The following is a 23,060-nucleotide window of genomic DNA, read 5'->3' as shown; positions in this document are numbered from 1 at the left end:
TGGAGAAGAAGAATGCATCATGATCGAGATTACTGCAACATCGCAGAAAAGCGAACAAGGCACGATACGAACGGCGTCCCAGTAATAAACCATATTGATCTTGATTTAACGACTGCTTACAATCTCTTATTTTAACTTAATGAAAGTTAATGTAATTCTATAGATAAAAATGTTGAAATACATGCATGTAGGAAACGGGATGAATTGTGGAAAGCGCCACATGTTTCCTTTAAATAATCCTACAAATTCCCAGAAAATCAACTTTCTAGAAAGACCACAACCCATCCGAACCAACTTGTCCACACTTTTTGAAAGAACGTTAATCACGAGGTTTCGTTCGAGCCTCGCGTTGTATACCATAATAATTCTGCCTCGATTACATAATACACGAAGAATTCCCCCAACTTGATTCACCGCTCAAATAACGACCCGACTTCTGCTTCTTGTTCCGTCATTCGCCAAATAAAAACACACTTTTTTGGCACTGTGAAGCCCCTTCATCATCAACGAGCTCGCGGCTTCAAACATAATAATAAACAAAAAGAACGCACCAGCAAACGGAACCGGTTTCCAGTTTTTGCGAAATAAATATAAAACGCGAATTAGCGAAACCAAAATGAGCTCTTTTTCCTTTTCGCAAGTTTTGCCATCCTCTATGCCCACCGTATTCGTCTTGCAGAGCACCCGTCCACTTCGAACGCGCAATTTCCCCCTGGTCTTGCGCCTGAAGCAAACACCTATCAGGCCGAGCTGTTTCCTGCGCAGGAAACTTCGATGCGAGTTACAATACCTTGCAGCACTCCTAACCAACAACCGGGGCAAGTGTAAAATTCGCACAAACTTGGTCTTGAACTTGAAAACTTGAACCGGTTCGAGCCGGTTCCATTGCTCGCGGAACACAGAAACCTGTTTTCTGCAAACTTCAATTTCCCTCGTTCCAACATCTGCTCTTCTTTCCCTGGTTGGTGTTCACTGCGCTGCGGTCGGGTTGAAGTAGATTGCAGTAGGCGGTGAAGAGGGCGGTGGGTGTTTAGTTGGATTGGGTTGCTTCGGTTTTCCCAAAAGTTTCTTCGTGAACACAGCAGGAGAGAACAGTCCAATATGCACCCCTTAAGCTTTTTCGATGTTTTCGTCAATATAAGCAAGAATAACGAACCATTTCGACGTGCAGATGCAAAACTTACAAAATTAACTTCAATTCATAAGGATCTCCTATTCAAAACAACAATGTTTTAAAAATGAGCCTGGGGAAAACGCACCAATGGTGGTGTAGGTACAATGACTCAATTACATGTAAACTATTGGTGAACGCAAGGTTGTTTGTTTATCTTAGTGGATTAAACGAAAATCTTGCAAGTAACGTGGAGGAAAGGCAAATCGTTAAATTTTAGTGAAAATGAAGAGATTTTGCTCAATATTTTCACGATAATGAATAACGAATATTGAATTGTAATGATAATATTATTTCAGAAATGACTTAAAAAATATTAAATGAGTGATTTTATGACCATTTTGGACCGCGGATGCGTTTTGCACTGTACTCCCCTATACATGCAGCAGAAGAACTAGCAGCAACGCAACGCTGTAATAGCCCTCCCACAGTGTTCACATGAAGTTGCTTTCGATGTATTCCGTTCGCAAATATTGATCTCAATTTGTTCTATTTTCACTGTTGTTAAAACAGCTTCAAATAACGTTGGGGTTGTTACGCATATCAATGATCAATTCAGTTGATTCTTTTCAATATTATTTTGTTTCGATCAATTCTGATCTACCGAATTGAATGAATTGAATCGCATTGAAGGTGCATTTTGGTAGGTTTAGTTTTTCCTAAGCATTACACATTATATGCATCCATGGAGCCGATGGCGGTATCGATTTAGAAGTCATTTTTTAACGTACTCAACTTTATACACAGGATGGCAGTTTCGCAACCAAAAGAGTGTAGCATGTTGTATAATAAATCAGGTTTTCGTGTGCCACTGCTCCTCCTCGTCACTAATTGTCCAACCGCAACGTATCCAGCTACACGGGGCCCCAGCATTACGTAAGAGCATCGCATTCTCTTTCGGTTTCATATTTCTGGGTTTTATTTTCTCTGTTTACCACCACTTCATTACCGGCCGGAGTATGTACTGCTGGGGAGGCGGGAATCTTCTTGTTTCACTCTCACTCGCTCATTTTCCGCGGATAGCTGTGGGCACAGTATGCGAAGCGCGTGTGCACTAATACCCACTCAAATGCCGGCTTTTTGCTCTTGAACTTGATCCTGAAAATCTTGATCTTGCCCACTTTTGTTTCAACCCGAGGAGCAGGTTTCTTTGCCATAGTTTCGGTTTGCGATTTTGCAAATTTCTTTCCTCTTCGTTCGCGAAAAAAAATAAGATCGATGCAAGGAACGAAGCAAACCGTGACTTAATTCTTAAGCGTGGCAAAAATAGGTAGAAGAAGATGAAGTTTGGCATGGCAACAACTGCTAACCTGGATACAACAACGAGTCAAGTTTCTCCGCCTGTAATTCTGTGTAACCAAGCGACCTACTGCGACTTGGCTGCGACGCGCGAAGTGATCAAAGGGGAAGAGGATTTCTTGGTTTGGCTTCCTTTGTGATTATGCACTTGGAGGAAAACTGGTTACTCGTTCGCGATTCCTGCGGGAACCAATGAGTGGAGTAGTCTGCAGAGAAGGGGTACAGTGCTTCAAAGTACAGTCCTGTATGATGCACTTATTACTGACTGCGGTACTGTTGTAGATATGCAGTTCAAACCGGAAAAATGACGTGGCTAACACGTAGTGCATTACAACATAGATGTAAAAAGATGAGTTGAGCATGAGGAATGATTATTGAAAACTACACAGTCAATAATTCAGTTATACCTCACAATCATGTAATAGGAGCTGAAGCGACTGCCCAGCGAAGTCCCACGACAGGACGAAGCACTGGATGGGTTTCTGCAGGTAGTGCTCTTCTTCTACTTGCAGGAAATTAAGTACAATTTGTAGAGAGATAACAATTACGTTTATTCTAATTGACAGTTACACTTCGAATGAAATTTCTTTCTCATTCATCGTAGTCGGTGAATGTTGCGATTACGGAGTTACACATCTAATTGCTGTGAAGTAACCCCCACTTATAAATGAGATCACATCTGCTATTGCCTTAATCCAGGAAAAAGCCTACTTTTAAAGAAAGAATTACTTTCAACATTGCCTTAATTGCCATTACTTTAATCCGGGCAAACGCCTATTTTCAAAGAAGAGATCATATCCACCATTGCCTTAACCCGGCAAGCGCTTTTTGAAAAAATAATAACATCCATAGCCTAGCGGTAAGATGGGCGGCTACAAAGCAAGACCATGCTGAGGGTGGCTGGGTTCGATTCCCGGTGCCTCCGGTGTAGGCAATTTTCGGTTTGGAAATTGTCTAGATTTCCCCGGGCATACAAGTATCATCTTGTTACCCTCATGATTTACGAATGGCTAAGAAACCTCGCGGTTAATGACTGTGGAAATGCTGATTGAACACTAAGCTACGAGGCAGCAATAATGTCCCAGTGGGGGATGTAATGCCAATAAGAAGAAGAAGAAGAAATCACATCCACTGTTGCCCTGTCTCGGCCCATAACTCACTTTTAAATAAGGGGTCATATTTGTCCACCATTGTCTTATCCCGGGCCAGCGCCTACGTTTATAAAAGAGATCACATCTACCATTTCCTTAATCCGAACAAAAACCTATTTAACGGAATACTGACATGTAATGTCCCGCAAAGTTGTAGCGCAGCTTATTCCAATGAAATTTGCTAAAAAAAATCCTATGGCTCTTAAGTTGGCTGATTTAGAGCAATTTCATCTACTTGGATTAGGATGTCCCTTAAAAAACAGTATTTTTGATCTTTCGGAAAAGACATCTTCGAGTGACTTTTAGAGCTCAAAAAATGCTTTCGACGTAAAAATATGCTCAATATCTTATGCCGATCATAAGTTGTAATCGTTTGATTGGGGCAAACCAAAAAAATATGTTCATACCTTCATAAGTATCTTAAGAAGTAACTTGCAGTGTTTTTCTCACCTTCTTTAAGATGCGTTGAACACGGTTGAATACTCAATTACACTTTGAGAAACGGAAAAAAAGCTTTTTTGCAAGTCCTGAGATAGTTTGGATGACCTACTTAGGACACCCAAGGAAGATAAAAAGTAGTTTATTGTATAACACGGTAACTTTACGTAGAGGTGTGCACCGGTCCGAACTTCCGGAAAAAATTCTGGATCAATTTTCAAAAGAATTTTGAAATTATTTCAAAGAAATCACTAAAGACGTGTCTATAGGAATTATTAGCATAATTTTTCTAAATTATTCCTGGGGAATTTCCAAGATGAGTCCCCGAAAAAATTCCTGGAGGAATTTCTAAAGGTAATTCAAGAGGTATTTCCGAAAAGATTCTTTAAGAAATTCCCGCAGGAGAGCAAACAAATTTTATATTATTATTTATTTACTTCATCAACAGGCTTCATAGAGCACCAATGATGGCGATATTAGCCTAATTGTGGAGTACAGTGTTACATCGTGTGGAACTATACAAATATAATACAGTTTATCTGAGTGTATGCTTACAATAACAATCAACTTCTATTTATCATGGAATTATTTTTTACTAACTAAACAGACAAAACTTTGACTCTCGAATTCTCTAAATTTTATACCTTTTTGCCATACGTGCAAGGCTTTTACGGTACAATTTCTAAAGGTAATCTCGAACGAATTCCTTAAAGGATTTTCAAAGAATTCCTCAGAAGGATTCCAGAATAATTTATCAATGGATTACCGAGGGAATTTCGAAATCAATTACTATGGAAATTTTGAACGAATTTCCGAAGGCTCTTAAAATGTACGAAGGAATTTCCGAAAAGTTACTGGAGCAATTTCTAAAGCAAATACCGGGAATAATCTCCTCTAGGAATTATTTCCAAAGAAATTCCTGAATGAAATTATTAAAACTTCAAAAGAATTTCTTTTTTGTAATTTAAAAGAATTTTCGTAGGGATATCCTGAACATTTCCTTAAAGTGCTTTCTAGAGTTTTCGTAAATAAACTTTCGAAAAAAATCCTAAAAATTCCCCAAGGAGTAAAAAAAATGAAGCATTTTCGAATAAATTTCAAGTAGAAGCATAGGTACTAAAGCGCTAGTGGCGCTACAACCATTAAAATTATTTTGACATTTAAAATTTTTTTGCTTCAATAAACTTAGCTTGACCTATGTTGTCCATCATGTTGTAGTGAATGATTGGTTGATGCAACAACATCGGTTTGACTCTTTTAGTGCCGGTTTTTTTGGCTACTATGGTTAAGCACACTAGATGTTGGTCACATGAACTGAAGCGACATTAGCAGTGTTTTACTTTTGTATCAACTGTATATACTAACGAATTTCTGAAGGAATTCCTTAAAACACTTCCAAGGATAATTTTAAAGGAACTTGTTGAAGAATTTATAAAGGAATCGTCAAATGATTTTCTGCATGAATATTCGTACAAAGTTCTGAAGGAATTTACGAAGAAAGTCCCAAACAAATTTCCGAAACAATTCTTTAAGAAGTTTACTAAAGTTCTCCGAATGCAATAATGGAAACTTGGCTTTGAAATCTGCAGTTAACAACTGTGTAAGTGCTTAACGAACATGAAGTGCTAAGCTGGGAGTGTCGGCAATGTCCTAGTGAGAGATGTAATGCTGCCAATAAAAAGAGAAAATACGAGGTGAATTTTGTAAGACCATCAATAATTTTGTTTGAAAAACGTGTTTCGCAATATTTACTTGTTTGAATTGGTTATTTTGCTGCAAAAATCTGTATATGGCACGTTTGTTTTTACCTGGAAATTAATGTAGAGCACCTAGAAAAACCAGGGAATTTCGTTTTTACAGATGAGCAGAGTTCCACTAAAATTCTCAATTTTTTGTTTCAAATTTTCAGGGAAATCTGTTCGGTATTTGAACGGAAAATTTTTCGGGATTTCAACGGAAGGTTCTTCGTATTGCCCATAAGAAATTCATTGACATTGGGTCGTCGACCAAATCATATTTTCGACCAAAAAATGTTGGGATATATGGACTTCGGTCCAATCAATGGTGTGCTCGCGACCGCGGTCAAACTGCATATTCGGTCTTGAAGCTTTCGGCCAAATTACGTTCTACCAAACGACCCTTCAGATGCTAGACATTTTATTTCAGCAGGAAGTTCTTCGCAATTTCCACATAAAGTTTTTCTTAGTTTTTACGGAGAGATTTTCGAAATTTCAAGGGTAATTTTCGAGGAAATCGTATTTTCTCGAAAAATTCTCTGGAATTCCAACGTGATGATGTGGGGATTAATCGGGAAATTTTACGGAAATTCGACTGAATCTTCGAAATTTCCGGGTGGTTAATTTCAAGCAATTTGCTGAAGACAGTTTTAACTTTTATCCATCTTGCGATTATATACATGCGTTTTTCTGTTGGGGTCATATTGTTACTTGCGGGTCAGATGAACCCTGCTAAATCCCTGGGCACCGGTCAGTCAGAGCTTAAGCTCTATTACTCTCAGGGTCGGCTACTACTGTTTTTAAGTTTACTCAAAAACATAGATAATATATTTCTTTTGGTTGTATATACGTTATTTTAAAAGAAATTTTAGAATTTAATGTCTTAACGGTAATAATATATGGCTAAAATCGTGTTTTTAACGCGTTTATTTAATAGTACCTTTATCATGTAAGTTAGCTTAATGGTATCTTCGAGACATTTTATCAGTAAGTTAATGCACTTCTTTAGGGGTATTCAGCTTACTGATCAACCCCCTAACATATAAGGTTTGATTTTTCATAAAAGCTGAGGCAAAAGTTCTCCTGATTTTTTTTGTGGAAGACACCAACTTCTTTATTCCGTTACTTTTGGAATTTTTTTTGCCTTTTATACTGACATGACAACTCCTTAAAAATGGTTAAAAACTTGAGAAATAAAAAGTTTGAACGAATTATTGGATTTTTTTAGTCATGTGATCTAACTGCAACTTGACAACGAGAGAATTGTGGCAATCTCATACGCAGAACAAAGTACAAAAAATGAACTGCAAATTAATACTGTAGAGTTGTAAACGAATGTAAGGAATGTTTCATCAAACCACATTTCCTACTATGCAAAGCAAAAACCAATCTTCCATCACAAGGAGTTGATGAACTAATGCACCATGCGCCTCCATATGATTGCAGGCTCAAACATGTTCAAAGCTTGTTAGTATAAAAAGCAATAGGGAAGGGGGCAATATGCCTAGCTAAGCAAACACTGCTCTATTGTCTTATTTGTAACGCTATTCATGGGTATTTTTACATTATGCATCAGTTAAACAAGATAGCTAGTTGATGCCATTCAAAAATTGTCAAAAATCTCAATCATATTGATAATATTCACATTTCATAAAAGTGGTGATATTCTGTTGCCGGAAAACTCATGAGGCAAAACGCCTTTTAGCTGGCAGCACCTAGGGAACAAAGTACCACGCGTCGGCGAATCAGCATTCTAGTATGGATAGTCCGTGGAGACGCAAGTACTTTGTAGGTTATTGCCACTAGGGCGTTTTACCTCGCCAAAATGTTAGATGTTTCTTCAAAATGTGGAAATTTTCGGTTTTTCCGACCTTCCCATGCACTTTTTGATACTTTTTTCGCCTATCCTACATAATTTTAGATCTAGTTTTGTTACGAACATCTTAGTGACGGTAAATATGAGTGAAACCACAAAAGGCGTTTTGCATCGGGGGGGCGTTTTGGGGCCTCTTCCCCTAAATCTCCAAAAGTGTCTTGGTGTATTCGACAAAGTTTTTTCAGGAGAACTTATGCTACAACTATCTCGAAGACATATACCTTGCATGTTGTAAAGAGGAAGAAATAAATTTTACATCTCACTTTTAGGGGTGTTGATCATAAGGCTGAATACCTCCAAAGAGCATCGACATATTGATGAAATATCTTGAAGACACCATTACGCTAAATCACATAATTAAAGAACTATTAAATAATTGCGCTAAAAACACGCTTTTAGCCAACGTGCGAGCGCCTGAAGTGTTTAAGTCATCCAGTATGGTTTGTAACCGGATCTGCTGTCTTTCCCTTACAGGAGTCGCTACTGATACTGAGGTTGTTCTTCATCTCTATTTTCTGAAAAATATTCGAACTCGTCTGTTATTATTTCGAGGATAGGCAGACCTTTGAAATTCGGAATCTCACTGCCATTTCGCATTCTTCTTGAGTAGCATATCGAGCGGATGCCGCAGCTCATGGATGTTGCGAACGGAAGGCAGGTAGAAGTTAAAGGCTCCAAGGAATTACCGCAGCTCGGATATGTGCAGGAATGGACGCGATGCGATGGCTTGGATCTTCTCGGGATCAGATCGAATGCTGTTGCGATCGACGATGTGACCTATGTAGTTGATTCCTGTTTGAAAGAACCGGAATTTTTCCAGCTTGACGTGGAATCCATATTCTTCCAGACGCTAGACCTAACGACACCTCGTATGCTTTCCAGTTTGGACAGAATAGTATATCATCGTCTATAAACGTTAGAGCACTGAGGATGTCAGCAATCATGCTATCAATTAATTTTTGAATCCTGCCGACTTCACCCCTGGAGGTTGAACTGAAGAGTCCTCAATGTGTGTTTAAGTTGAGAAGCAGGAACGCGTCAGAAAAATCGATGATGCTGAATACGACGCTTCCATGGAGAGGGGAAAACACTTCTTCCGGAGTAGGTTGCCCTCCATGGTTTTGTGGAGTCCGGTGGAATAATCCGCAGAGAAACTTACCGTTTGGCTTGCGCACTGCTACGATTAGAGCGGTGCACTCCGAGAAATCGATTGGGGTAGTGAAGACGATCGTGTTGAACGGAAGCGACCAGTTCCGTTGAAGATAAAACGGGCTTAGCGTTAGGTTTGAGAAATAGATTTACCTTTGTTTACTTGCAGTGATCCATCGAGTGGTTCAAAAGCGCAGGATGTTCGATGAGCTATTACATCATCGGAACACAGTCTGGAGACTGAGGCTGCCACTTGATTGCAGGGCTTATCGAAGGGATGATGACGTCATGAAACATTGGCCACGTTTGACCATGCCGTTGAAGGTGATTTTGCAATTCAATTCCTTCGCCTTTGAGAGCGAATGATCCGCCGGACGCGGTGGATGCATGAACTGATGATGGATAAAGCTTTGGTTCTCCCAATTGTTGCAACGTTGTCTTCGAAATGACTGTGATATCGTTTGCTGATTCTAGTCAACGCCTCCTTCTTCTGAAACTGCTTCTTTTCACGGGATTAAGCTTAAAAGTCTCTTGAAAACTTTTTCACGCAACCACAGTAGCCTTCCAAGAAAGAAGTCTTGCTCGGATGCCTGCGGATCTCGGTGCTTTGAGACCGCAAACACTTGAAATGATCGATTTTTAGATCTTGAAACTCGAATTGCTCACACGCTCTGTTGACTTTGCCTCCATAACTGATGATATCATCCGATTAGAGCTCACCAGCAGCAGACACTGGTAGCGCTTGGGATACAGACACGTCTGTTTACCGAAAAATTTTTGGAGTGTCGTAAAGGTATCGGCAAACGGAACGTCCTTTAGAAGCTTCGGAAGGATGTAGATGACGTAGTGATTATGAGAGGCAGTGTCTAGCTACCGGAGTAGAAGCCGTTAGTTGCTTGATAAACGAAGAAAATAATTATTAGTCATCTACAAAATCGCTTCATGGAGTTGCTAGTTGTTGTATGCTATCGTATCAAAACTTGATGTATTTCTTTCCGTTCCATCCATTATTTATGTAAGAGAAGCGAATGATCAACAGAGAGAAGTTTTCGTTAATGAAAATATGTTTTTGAGATTGAGATTGAAAATGACAGGAAAGTGAATGATAATGCATAAAATCAACAGTTTAAAACCTTTACAACCTTGAGAATAATTTATATGGCGTTTTCAGTTCAAAATACAATAACTTTATGCCAAAAAACTCACACTCAAACTGTCACGTAAATTGCCTCATATTAAATTTACAAACCAGCAACACGGCCAAACTAACAACATGCTGCCCTACGAAAAACGCACCGCCGTCAATCGAATTAATCGATTGTCATTTTCAACCAATCAGCAAACGGTACGATTGTGACAGAAAATCGGTACGATTTTTAATGACTACTTGGCACATCCTAATGTCGAATTCGTTTTTAAACCTGGGTCTGAATAAAAAAAACATTCTCAGATCCATCTGTCATTGGATATGCTTGTGTGCGTAGCATCGTGTTTGTTTTGATTTGAAACATATGATCCAGGACATCCAGTGCAGAGTGTATGTAATTAAAAGTGTCGACGTGTGCCGCATTTGACATTTGCTCGTTTGAAACACGATTTTGTATGGAAATGACAGAATAATTTCAATCCAATTCTGACAGTGTCGCCACTCTTAATTACATACACTCTGATCCAGTGCAATGGCAGTGCGTTGGCCTTGACTAATCAGATCATGATAAATAAAAATGTTTAAGTGCGTGAACTGATTTTTGTGGATAGTGCAATTTACTTTTGGGCGGATATTTGTTGTTAATTATCTTCTTTCTCTTTTCTTTCTTCTTCTTCTTCTCTATATATAAAAATGAGTTTGCTTTTCCTTTGAGGCAATATTACTGACGAACGGATCGACCGATTTACAAGATTTTCTCACTAATCGAATCGTTTTGGGCTTTTCTGCGTTTATGTACATCAAGCTCGAACTGAAATCGATCTAGAGGGCGACGACTAAACGATCGACATTTTGAACGAAAAAACCCAGATTAATCCACCTAGCGGTGATGGTGCCTTTCTCGTTTCTTTCGAGTGAGTAATTTCTACGCACTTTTGGTGAAAAAGTATTTTGACCATAACTTCTGAGCCTTTAGTCCGAATTTGCAACAGGAAACAATGGGACCGGATTCTGCATCGAATGCAACTTCTTGCGAGCAAATCGGCTGATGGTACACATGTGACTAAAATGAATGAGATTTTGAAAATGTATTTTGGCCATAACTCCGAATCCCATAGTCCCAATTTTTTAATACGAAACAATTGGACAATATTCTACGTCGAATGAAACCTGTTGCGAGTAAATCAGCTAAGAGTAAGTGGCTAAAAAGTGAGTGAGAATTTTTCTTCTAAATAATTATATTTTGGCCATAACTACGAATCCCATAGTCCGATTCCGCCAATTTTCAATACGAAACAATGGGACAAGATTCCGCGTCGTATGCAACTTGTTGCAAGAAAATCCGTTAAAGATAAGTGCCTGAAAAATGAGTGAGAATTTGGTACGTGTTTCTTATGTAAAAATATGAAATTTGGCCATAACTTCGAAACCCATAGTCCGATTGGGCCAATTTTCAATACGAAACAATTGGGCAAGATTCTACGTCGAATGAAACTTGTTGCGAGTAAATCAGCTAAGAGTAAGTGCCTAAAAAGTGAGTGAGAATTTTTCTAATAAAAAAAAATATTTTGGCCATAATTCCGAAGCCCATAGTTCGATTGGGCCAATTTTCAATAAGAAACAATGGGACAAGATTCCGCGTCGAATGCAACTTGTTGCGAGCAAATCGGTTAAGGATAAGTGCCTGAAAAATGAGTGAGATTATTTTGCGCACACACATACACACACACATACACACACATACACACACACATACACACACACGCACACACAGACATCACCTCAATTCGTCGAGCTGAGTCGATCGGTATATAACACTATGGGTCTCCGGGACTCCTATCAAAAGTTCGTTTTTGGAGCGAACATATAGCCTTTACGTATACTTTGTACACGAGAAAGGCAAAAAAAAACTTTGGCCATATCTGTTCAATACCGATCTGTTAAATTTTCAATACGAAACAATGGAACAATATTCTGCGTCGAATGCAACTTGTTGCAGGCAAATCGGCTAAAAGTAAGTGCCTAAAAAATGAGAATTTTTCTTGTCAACAAATGTATTTTGGCCATTACTTCGAATCCCATAGTTCGATTCGACCAATTTTCAAAACGAAACAATGGGACAGGATTTCGCGTCGAACGAAACTTGTTGCGCGCAAATCGGTTAAGGATAAGTGCCTGAAAAATGAGTGAGAATTTTGCACGTGTTTATCATGTGTTGTTGTAAAAAATATATTTTGGCCATAACTCCGAAGCCCATAGTCCGATTCGGCCAATTTTTAATACGAAACAATGGGACAAGATTCCGCGTCGATCGGTCGTCAAATCGGTTAATGATAAGTGCCTGAAAAATGAGTGAGATTATTTTGCGCACACACATACACACACACATACGCACAGACATCATTTCAATTCGTCGAGCTGAGTCGATCGGTATATAATACTATGGGTCTCCGGGACTCCTATAAAAAGTTCGTTTTTGGAGCGAACATATAGCCTCACGCTATGTTTAAAGGCAACTATTATGCAAAGTGAATGCACCTCGGATGTTAAGCCGTTAGATCATAGTTTTTGACCTCTAGTTTAAGGATCTGTGTCGATTAAAATATTTCATCGGTGAAATTTTGACTTTTTTACTATTTAAGGTAATATTTTTAACCTAAAAACCTTTGCTGATTTTAAAAAAAAATTTGAAACAAGTTATATAAAATCCAACCACTGCTTTTTGTTCCTGATGCTTTATGAAACATTTTCATATAAAAACATTTTTCATATGATGAAAATAGTAGAAGTTATATTAAAATTACTGCCAGTTTTAAATGTTCTTAAGGTTTATTATGAACATATCTGGAGCCTTCCTTAGCCGTACGGTAAGATGCACTGCTACACTGCAAGACCATGCTAATAGTGGCTGCGTTTTATTCCCGGTCTTGTCTAGGATATATTCTCGCCTTCCCTGGGCATAAAGTATCATCGTAGCCTACACAGATAGAAAAGTCCACTGAAATTTGCGCTAAAAATCATGCACATAAATGGAACATCATTGTTAGCATAATTGCACATGGGATATAGCCTGAATGTATACAATATTTGAAGTAAATCGTCTATATTGCATGCAAGTTGTAAGCAATCTTGTTAGGAATATGACCATTTCAGCGAAGAATAGCGTAAATTTTCGCATGGCAAGTTTTACGAGCTGTTTACTTCTCATTATTTTTTCTGTGTACTGATATACGAATGCGAAGCTAGAAACCTCGCAGGTAATAACTATGGATGTGCTGAATGAACACTAAGCTCCGAGGTGGCATATGTCAGAGTGGTTGATATAATGCCAATAAGAAGAAGTATTATTAAATCTAAGAACATAATATCACTCTTTAATATTTCAAATCAACAAATAATTAATACTACGAACAGATCAAAGTAGTATTTATGTTCTGTATTTCAAACTGGATTACACCTCAATGGACGTCTGTATTATGTGACCACTGTTATATGCTACCACCGTGGATAACAGTTTACTTGCATACTGTTCGTGGCTATCTGGCATTTTGTAGTTTTGCTAGATAGTATAGAAGTTTCTGTGGATGGCTTCCGTTGTTTGCTTCGTATACTTTGTAAGGCCTCCCTGTGATGCGCTCAATTCAAGAACATAAAATTTCAAAATAAGAAATTTTTCGGTGTTTGGTAGCCCAGCTGCTATCCAACTATTCAAAAAACTATTACAAAAATCTCATATGGCGTCTGAATAGAAGTCCAACAATGTTACACTAGAACAGCAATCAACTACCTGTGGTAGACTCTCCAATACCTTGTAATAACCATTGCATTATTTTCCTTTCAAAACACCCCGTTTAATTAAAAGACTTCGGCAGTAGCGCCCAGTGAAACCAAGTTGAGCGTGATGGGTTGCGTTGACCTCTGATATCCAGACTTCAGATTTGTCTTGATGGTTTTTTGCTACAGGGCCGAAAATTTGGTAGACCAATCCCACCAGCTAACGTAGCGCTGGAGGAGGGGTTTTCTCTAAAATTGTGTCATAGTCTCCTCCTTCCAGAAGATGATTATGAACACAATTGAAATATAATCGAGCATCTTTATTGACCTGTTCAGTGTTAAATTCTGTTTCTATGGTAACAAGTGGACGGTGCAGGGTTGCTGGTTTTTTAATAGACAGGTATGAGATATGCAGTTACACAAGAATTCGCTATCGAAAAATGAAATGTATGTTCGGTGTCAATAGTATTTTTAGTATAACTTCTGCCACTTTCATCATATGAAAATTGTTTTTATATGAAAATTTTCCTTGAAGCGTCAGGAAAAAAATGTAGTGCCTGGATTTTGTATAACTTACTTCAAAAAAATTTAAAAAATCAGAATAGATTTTTAGGTTAAAATTATCCCCTTAAATGGTAAAAAAGTCAAATTTTCACCGATGAAATATTTCAATCGACACAGATCCTTAAACTAGAGGTCAAAAACTATGATCTAACGGCTTAACATCCGAGGTGCATTCACTTTGCATAATAGTTGCCTTTAAACATAGCGTGAGCCTTTACGTATACTTTGTATACGAGAAAGGCAAAACAACCCGAGCAAGATCGGACAGGTTTGACTAGAATTCTATAATTCTGTGCACATTTTTTTTACCAAGAAATTTTTTACAAGAATTCATCTAATAAATCATATTTATAGTCCAATTACTATTTCTGTAAAAGTTTTTTTTCCGGAAAAAACACTCAGAATATATGATAAAAATTCTCCAGGATTCGCTATTTTTTCCTCGCACCTGCCGGTTTTTGAACCCCTTGCATTTTAAATGGGCCAGGATTTTGAATTATCGTTCCCAAATCCAGAAAATATATGTAAAAATCCGCGGGCCAAATTCCCGACCTTAATGCTACCTTAATGCGTGGATTTCCTTCTGAAATTCATAATCTTTCAATAGTCCAACGTGGAAAACTTAACATCGTTTCCTTCAGGAATTTACTTGAAGTTTCCTTCAAAAATTCTCCCGCAAGTTTCATTCTTACATGTACCTTGAGGAAATCCTCCGAAAGTTCCTTGAGGAATTCCTCCGGAAGTACCTTGAAGGATTCCTCTGAAGGTTTCTAGATGATTTCCTGCCGAAATTCCTTTGGAAGTTCCTTCAGGCTTTCATTCGAGAGTTCCTCAAGTAATTCCTCAGGAAGTTCCTCCAGAAATTCTTCCGGAGGTTCCTCCAGTATTTCCTCCAGCAACTCCTCCGGAAGGAACTTCTCCATTAATTCCTCTAGGACTTTCTTCGAAAATCTTCCTGCTTCCTGGAGCAACTTCTGTATGAATTTGTGTTAGCTTCCGGTGAAACTCGTGAAGAAACTTCCGGGGAGATTTCTTGAGGGTTTCAGTGAAGAACTTCCGATAGAACTCCTCCAAGAACTTCCGGAAGAGCTCCTCCACTTCCAGAGGAATTCCTCAAGGAACTTCCGGAGGAACTCCTCAAGAAACTTCCGGAGGAGTTTTTAAAGGAACTTCAGCAGGCATAGATCAAGGGGCTTCCTGGGGAATTCCTCAAGAAACTCCCGGAAGTATTCTTCAAGGAACTTCCGAAGGAATGCCTCAAAGAAGTTCCGGAAAAATTTCTCATGGAAAAAATATAATTTAAGCTCTTTTTGGTGGAATGTATTCAACCGTCTAAGACGAGTTAAGTATTCTTCATTTAATTCCACCAATTATTTCGATATCTTTGCAGATACGTATTTCGACCACAACTGTGTGGTCGTCTTCAGTGCTCTTACTTGACTCGACTTGGAGCACTGGAGACTTAGACAGTCCTCAAGGAAATTCCATAGGAATGCCTCAAAGAACTCCCAGAGGAATTTCTCAAGAATCATCCGGATGAAATGCTCAAATGCTCCGGGGGCATTTATGTACGAAACTTGCGTAGCAATTCCTGAAGGAAACTTCGAGTAAGTTCTTGTATTCCAGAAGGATTTCCTGGAGGAGTTATTGCAGGATTTTTTAAATTAATCCAGCAACTTTCAGAGAAAATTCCAGAGAAGAATTTTCAAAAGTATTCATTTCCAAGAAATCCTTTGGAAAAAAATATGGAGGAATGTCTGAAAGATATCACCAATGAATGCATACAAGAATTCAATAAAGAATTCCTGGAAGAATTACTGAAGTAATTTCTGAAATGCACGAAGGAGTTGTTGGAAGAATTTCAAAAGAATTTCTGGATATTATTTGAAAGAATGCTATTCGGTATCCCTCAAATATACTTTTCTGTCAATTCCTAGCGGATTTTGTGAACGGGTTTCAAGGGCAATTCCCAAACTAATTTCATCCACCGACCTAATTTAGGACACAATTTGTGAGGAAAACCCTGAATGAACTTCTGAATAACTTTTTTAAACTGAATAAAGACAACAGTACCGAATTACCATAATTTAAAACTACAGTAGACGTTCGATAACTGCAAGTAATTTAACTGCAATGCTTTTAAACTGCAATTCGATAGTTGCAATAGTTTTGCAGTTATCAGACCGCTAAACTTCAAACTGATGTCAAACTCAATGACAGCTGCATTGCGCTGCACATCGGGTGCACTTTTATTGCATCTGACGTCAATTGACAACCGTTTGACGTCTAGAATGCATTGCAGTTATCGATCGGCATTCGTTAACTGAAAAGTAAACCTTTTGCAGTTCTCGAACGGCTACTGTACAGTAACAAATTTAACAAAATTCCCGAAAAAAATAATTTCAGCGTGAATTTTATTTGAACAAACGGACAGTTTGTTTTTTTCCCTTCTGCTTGTTAGGACGCGAACAGTTCCCGTAACTACTCTCATTGGACCTGCAGCGAAGCTTGGTGTGGCCGAAAAACCAACAAGAGAAACACTAAATTGGGCTGGGCATGAATGGGCCACCTCAAGAAACCTAAGAAGAGGAACTCCGATCTTGAGGATGATAGTCTAGAGAAATTCCTGCCAATGTTGATAAAATTATAATCAAATGTTAATCATATTGGCTTCATCTGCTGACCAAGTCATATAAACCCCATTTTCAGATTTATGTGTTAATGAGAAGCCTTCATCAAGCTTTCTAAAGAAAAATGGGTATATTGCATTTTGGCACATACGTCACACTTCCCGATTACGGCAGTAATGCGTGAGCAAACTGGCTGACAGTTCTACGGGAAACAATTCAAGTTTTTCGTGCCAAATCGCATCATTTGCCAGAAAGACATTGCGCTAAAATACAAATCGAGACGATTTTTTTCAATTACGCGAAGAATTATCTGTTGGGAAAACCCGTTTTCACACGCACTTTATTTAAGTCATCCATGAGCATTGAATATTCGAGTTTTTCCAACACCGATAAGGACTGATTGTACCAATAACAACGGCTTAAAGAAGACCTATGATTTAACTGAGGTGTGTAAGTAATAAGATGCTTTCCTTTTTTAACACATTGTTCAATATTCATACTTCGTACAGACTAGTTTATTTTATGTCTCTAATTCTAGTTTTTGGCACATCAACATCAAACAAATCACAAATGCAATGAACATTGAGAGGCGTTCACTGATTTGGCTATGAAACTTGTAATATGTCCTTTTTTGGGAACTTCGAGGAAAGTTCCCAAAAGCAATTAACGTTATTCTGGATATCGTAAATGAACAGCTTTATAGCTTCCGTCGTCTCAACGATTTCGTATGGAACCAACAGCTGCTTATTCGAAGATACCAGGAACAACTGCGCACAAGTAGGTCTCTGATTGACGTCATCGGTTGCACAGCTCCGGCGAAAGAGCAACCGTGTTGAACTTGAGATAAGCACCCATTCCTTTATCAGCGCACCAATTGGAAAGCCCGTCTATTTCGGACTTCAGAGACAGGCAGTCTAGTGTTGATTTGATCACTCCAAAAAAGAATTCAAGATCATCAGGATGAAGAAGAGAGAGAAAGGAAGGATCAAGTCGTTGATGGGGAGCTTGATGGAGATACTCGATCGCAATGATTTCACTTCACAAGTTCATCCGCAAAAGTAGTAAAATAGCGAACGTCGATTACAGCAGATGATGTTTGTCCATCGGTATCAGCACTTTTTTCTGGCTTTTCCAACACTCCCAAGACGAACCTCTGCTATAGAGCCCAACCCCCGAATTCCAATAAAATTCCGCGTGGCGAGTGCAGAGGTGTTCTCGGCTTGCAGTGGGCAATGTATCATCAATTCCTTCTCATCGCCGATAAACCGTGGGGATGTGGCCAGCGCCGTTCTCGACCAGTTGAAATACAAGAGCTCTCGGACTGTGCACATTGAGGTTGGAGAGCAAATCTCATGCTTCCAGCCGTTGGTTCCCTGAGCGATTGCGATTGATCGGGTCAATCATGGAGTAGCATATACGAAATGCACAGTCATCATGCTCATGCTCATGCTTTGCCCAAAATTTACCAGATGTTTCTAAATTCATATAAATTTCTCTTGAAAGTTCAAAATAAAAATCCTAAGATTGCATTATCCTGGGCAAAACGCAGAATGTTTTCATGGGGAAAAATGTCCCATCGAAGAATTCTCTTTGGATATTTGGGAAATTTTCAGTTCTCAGTTCGCATCAAAGTCGGAAGAATTGGAAATACAGAAAAATATCCTCTTTCCCGTAAAAAAACGTATCTAAACGAAAAGTGGCAACTCATTACTTAAACATCTTCATAATACCTATTCCGTGAATATTCGCACAACAGCTATAGCATCTATTCCCCCTGTGAATTACCTAACCTTGCTCGCTTTAGTTAGTTTCCACATTCAAAGCCTACTAGTCATGTGTATGTTTCCCCATCTAAAGTAAAACAATCGATTTCTTTCTCTCTGTGGTCTACTACGATGTACATCCAATCGCGTCGCGTATATACACAGAGGAAATTTGTCCTTGACAATTTGCAGAAGAAAAAAAAATGAAACAAAACAACATCTGAAACCACATTACAAAGCCTACTTTGATGATTGTATATATGTACCTACCTGTCAGTATATTGTCAATGCGAGATGCAAACAAGCCGCAACGACGACACAAATCAGAAATTAAAATAGTTCCTTTTCAGTACGTAACGCTGATGGTTCCCCTTGTGGGTGGAATGAATGATAATCATCATCATCATCATCAATCTCATCCATCGCCAACAGGCGAGTGATGACGATCACTAATGGAAGCGATTCCATCTGTCATCACCATCATCGCCGCTGTTCTCCATCCATCAGGTGATGTCCGCAGATAGTCTCCCCCTACACTATACGCGGGGGTAATTCAACAGGGAGGAAGGCACCCGGTGTACCCCGCGGAAATGGGGTGAGGGGGGGCAAGGGATCGACACCAACACATCAATTTTTCATTCACCGTGGTATCCCCAGTTTTCTGCTGCTGGAGCCCCGAACAAAACGAACGAACCCAACCAGCAAAGCCAGAACCAGGACAGAGCAGCGAATGTTTTTCCTCTCGTTTTCGAGCGGCTGTTAGTTTTGTACAACGCTCGGTCGACGAATGTGGCAACGGCGAGCTCCCGTAGGAATATTCCTCACTGCTCTGATGCGCTAGTAGCTCTAGTTAGCTGGTGTGTATCGTTCGGTTTAGTTGGTTTGCTCATGTGTTATATAAGTGCTCGCCGTGCAAGTGGTTCAGAATCTCATTGCTAGAACAAGTTTGTTTGCTGGAGCAAAAATCGATCCTAACTAGAATTTCTCTTTGTCTTTTCCCTTTTCAGAAACATATCGCAGTAAACATCGTCGTTAATCAGCGCGCAGCTGTGATATCATGCCATGGGTTGCCTCGATCAACATGCTCCCATACACACAATGGCGAAAACGTCACCCATCGAATCCAAGCGAGCAAAGCAACCCACTAACAGAACGTGAACTGGATGCAGTGAAAAAAGCGGAGAAAGCACCTTGAACTTCGCATGCCACGACCGAAAATCGCGAGCAACGAACGAAAACAACAACAAACACACATGCGAGAGCGTCGTGCTGGCAGCGAAGACCAAAAAAACGAGCAACAAGAATCCAACGAAAGAAACATTCATTTTTGAACTTGAACTTGAACGCAGAGCTGTTGCAGCAGGGCGGGCGGCGGACAGCAGCGACGTTGATGACGGTGGTGCCCCACTTGCTGGCCCAAGCCCCGACCCAAGCCATACTGTATGGCCCATACACGCGAGCGAACACAACCGCATCATCATCGTCATCGCAGTCATCGAAGTGGGTGACGCGAAAGGGGGAAACAGAGTAAGTCAATAATCGATAAAGATGACTTTTTATTTTGAGATGGTGTGAGTGAGTGAATGAGTGACTCTCGGGAGTGACTTGGGAGGAAAATAACACACTAGGAAATGTCGCGTGTAGGAGTGGGTTCTTGAGTTTGCGGTGAGAAGGTGGTGAAAATGGACGATGGAGGAGAGGGGGCCTCACCCTAACGCCCACTGATTGAGGTGAACGCTGTGAGAGGGGTATGCAAAATGAAATATTTTGAATTTTTATGCATTGTTTGGATCGTAGGTAGGCATATTGCATTTCACAGCGTGGGAGGAATTGCTGTAATCCTGAATTCGTTTCGGGAGCAAAGTTCTTCTCCGAGTGATGGAAAAAGGGTTTTTAGGAAATTAAATTCCCGGCACATATGAACTATAACAAATGAATTTCCGTTTTCTAACTACATTTATAGGGTAACGGGAGGTAATGTTAGCCTTGGATGTAACTTTGGCTTATCATGCAAATTATTCAACAATTCAGCGATAATAAATCGTTTTGTAGAGAGATATTTATCACTGATTCTTCAAAAATGGGTATCAAGCTTATTTAATTTACATTACGCTAGATTCATGCACTTCTTCAACTAATACACGCAATAAACAATCGTGAAAAACGAAATAGCCTTTGTGTACATTTTTTTTTCTTTTTATCCATGTTCGCACATTATATGAACGGATAACAATCACACGATTTTAGCAGTCATATTAGGTTCACAATTTTCATCATTTTGAACAATATTTGGAGCACTCGTTGCCAAAATACCACCTCAAGGCTTTTACAATCGATTTATACAGAACAATGCACCAACCTTTCATGGCCTGAAAAAGCATCCACCACCAAAGTCAGATTAGGAAAATTTGTCGAACACAAAGTCCATTTAGCTGCAAACTGTTAATAGCTTATATAAGAGATTGTGTTCAAATATTGTTGCTTTTGACTACTTGACGTAATAACTAGGGTGTCGACGGATTTTAATTTACAAAACTACGTATTTTCATGTAAATTCGGTTTCTCTGTTCTGTAAAGCTGTTTTTTGCATTTAACTTTTAGAAAAAGGTTTAAATTGCATAGAATGATTCTTACATGATCCAAATAAGTTGTTGAATTTTGTTTGACTCGTTCATTTGTTGTTGTGGATTTTTATTCATGAAAGTAAGTATTTTCATAGAAATTTGATTGCTCTGTAAAGCTCAATGTTAGTTTTTCACCATGAGAATAACATTTGATTTTATCACGGAATGCATATGAGTTATTGGATTTTATTTGGCACGTTCATTTGTTGTGAAAAACGGAATTCAATTCACAAAAGTACGTACGCCCATTCTACAAAACTCAAACTATATTCTCAAAGTGGAAAGCCAAAGTTCAGCTTTGTAAAGCAGAGAATTCAAGTTTTTTAAATGAAAATACGTACTTTCGTGGTTTAAAACCCGTTTATCTAAAAACTGGACGTGCTTAAGAAATTCTGAATATTTATCTGAATTCAGCGTAAAAAAATCGATTGAGTGCATTGAAAATGATTGAAGGGAGCGATAGTTGGATAGTGAAATTGACGTCAGCGTTGAGCAGTTTGACAACAAATGTAGCTTGCTGCCCCTTACCCTTCCGACCAATGGTTTCGAGCCCAAGTAGTTGACATCTATGGGTACACGCTGGAAGGTATGCGGAATCACGCCACGGAAGATGCTTGAGGGCTGTCCGCAAGATCCTTTTCTGGACCCGCTCAATTCGTAAGTTGCACGTTACATCATTCGGTACCCAAACAACAGAAACCGTTTCCAGAATTGGTCGACCGAGAGCAAAATCCTTGACCATTCGTGAGATGAATCCAAGTTGTCGATTTGCTTCAGAAACCATAATGTACATCGTAGAAGAGCTTCGGATCCAAAACAACACAAAGATCCGTCAACTGATTCATTCTGCTCAGCACAGTATTCATGATGAGGTAATTATATATTATCGTATTTGTGGAACGGTGGAAGGTCATCACGTGACATTTTGTAATGCTGATAATGAGCTTATTCATGGCACACCATCAGTTAGTAAATGAGTAAAGGATCAGAGTCTAATATAATCACTGCGAACAATAACATGGATCTTGAAATCATCGGCGTAAATTGGCTTACATCTAAAGCCAAGCGAAGTAGTAATAATTATCAAGTAAAGAACTAGTTTCTAGGGTTTGAAACCCACGAAAATAAAGTTTTCGAATCTTTGGATTTGTGAATAAGAAGTAGAACCGATCAGTTTTAGGCGCGGCAAACGATGCGAAATAACTCTTCCAAAAATTCTTAATAATCCCTCCTCAAAGACTTCTGGGGAATTGCTTTCCCCACTTTAGATAATCCAGAGAATTCCTCAATCAAGCGTTCCGGGTACTTCCTTACTTACTTATGATCCTGTGCAAAGGGCCGACTTGAAAGATCTCCATCCTGAGCGTTGCCCGGCTATCGCTTTAACCTGTTGCCAGGTTAGATTTCGGTCGACTTCTTTTATTTCTTTATTGAGGCTTCGCCACCATGAGCCTCTGGGTCTGCCTCTGCTGCGATGTCCCGCTGGGTTCCAGTCTAATGCTTGTTTACAGATTTCGTTTCCGCCCCTACGTAGAGTGTGGCCGACCCAGCCCCACTTCCTATCCCGAATTTCTGTTGCAATCGGCCTCTAATGACAACGACGATGGAGCTCCAGGCCCGAATTATATACCGCAGGCATCTGTTAGTTAGTTAAATAAATAAATAAATCTGTTAGTGAACACCTGCAGCTGTGAATGTTCTCCACTGCTACACACCATGTTTCGCTAGCGTATAACAG

General features: G+C 39.2%; 1 protein-coding gene across 1 annotated transcript in view; it reads left to right on the top strand.

Moving 5' to 3' along the window:
- Nucleotides 1-20,851, top strand: part of LOC134208007 (uncharacterized) — a 36,780-nt gene extending 15,929 nt beyond the window's left edge. The window contains exon 3 of the mRNA XM_062684109.1: nucleotides 19,706-20,851. Within this exon, the coding sequence (XP_062540093.1) occupies nucleotides 19,706-19,721 (16 nt within the window). The 3' untranslated portion in view covers nucleotides 19,722-20,851. The remainder of the gene's footprint in view (nucleotides 1-19,705) is intronic.
- The last annotated feature ends 2,209 nt before the right edge of the window (nucleotides 20,852-23,060 follow it).

This window comes from Armigeres subalbatus, chromosome 1, assembly GCF_024139115.2.
Source record: "Armigeres subalbatus isolate Guangzhou_Male chromosome 1, GZ_Asu_2, whole genome shotgun sequence".
Lineage (NCBI taxonomy): Eukaryota > Metazoa > Arthropoda > Insecta > Diptera > Culicidae > Armigeres > Armigeres subalbatus.
The sequence above is the reverse complement of the archived record's forward strand: the minus strand, read 5'-3'. Positions and strand labels throughout refer to the sequence as shown.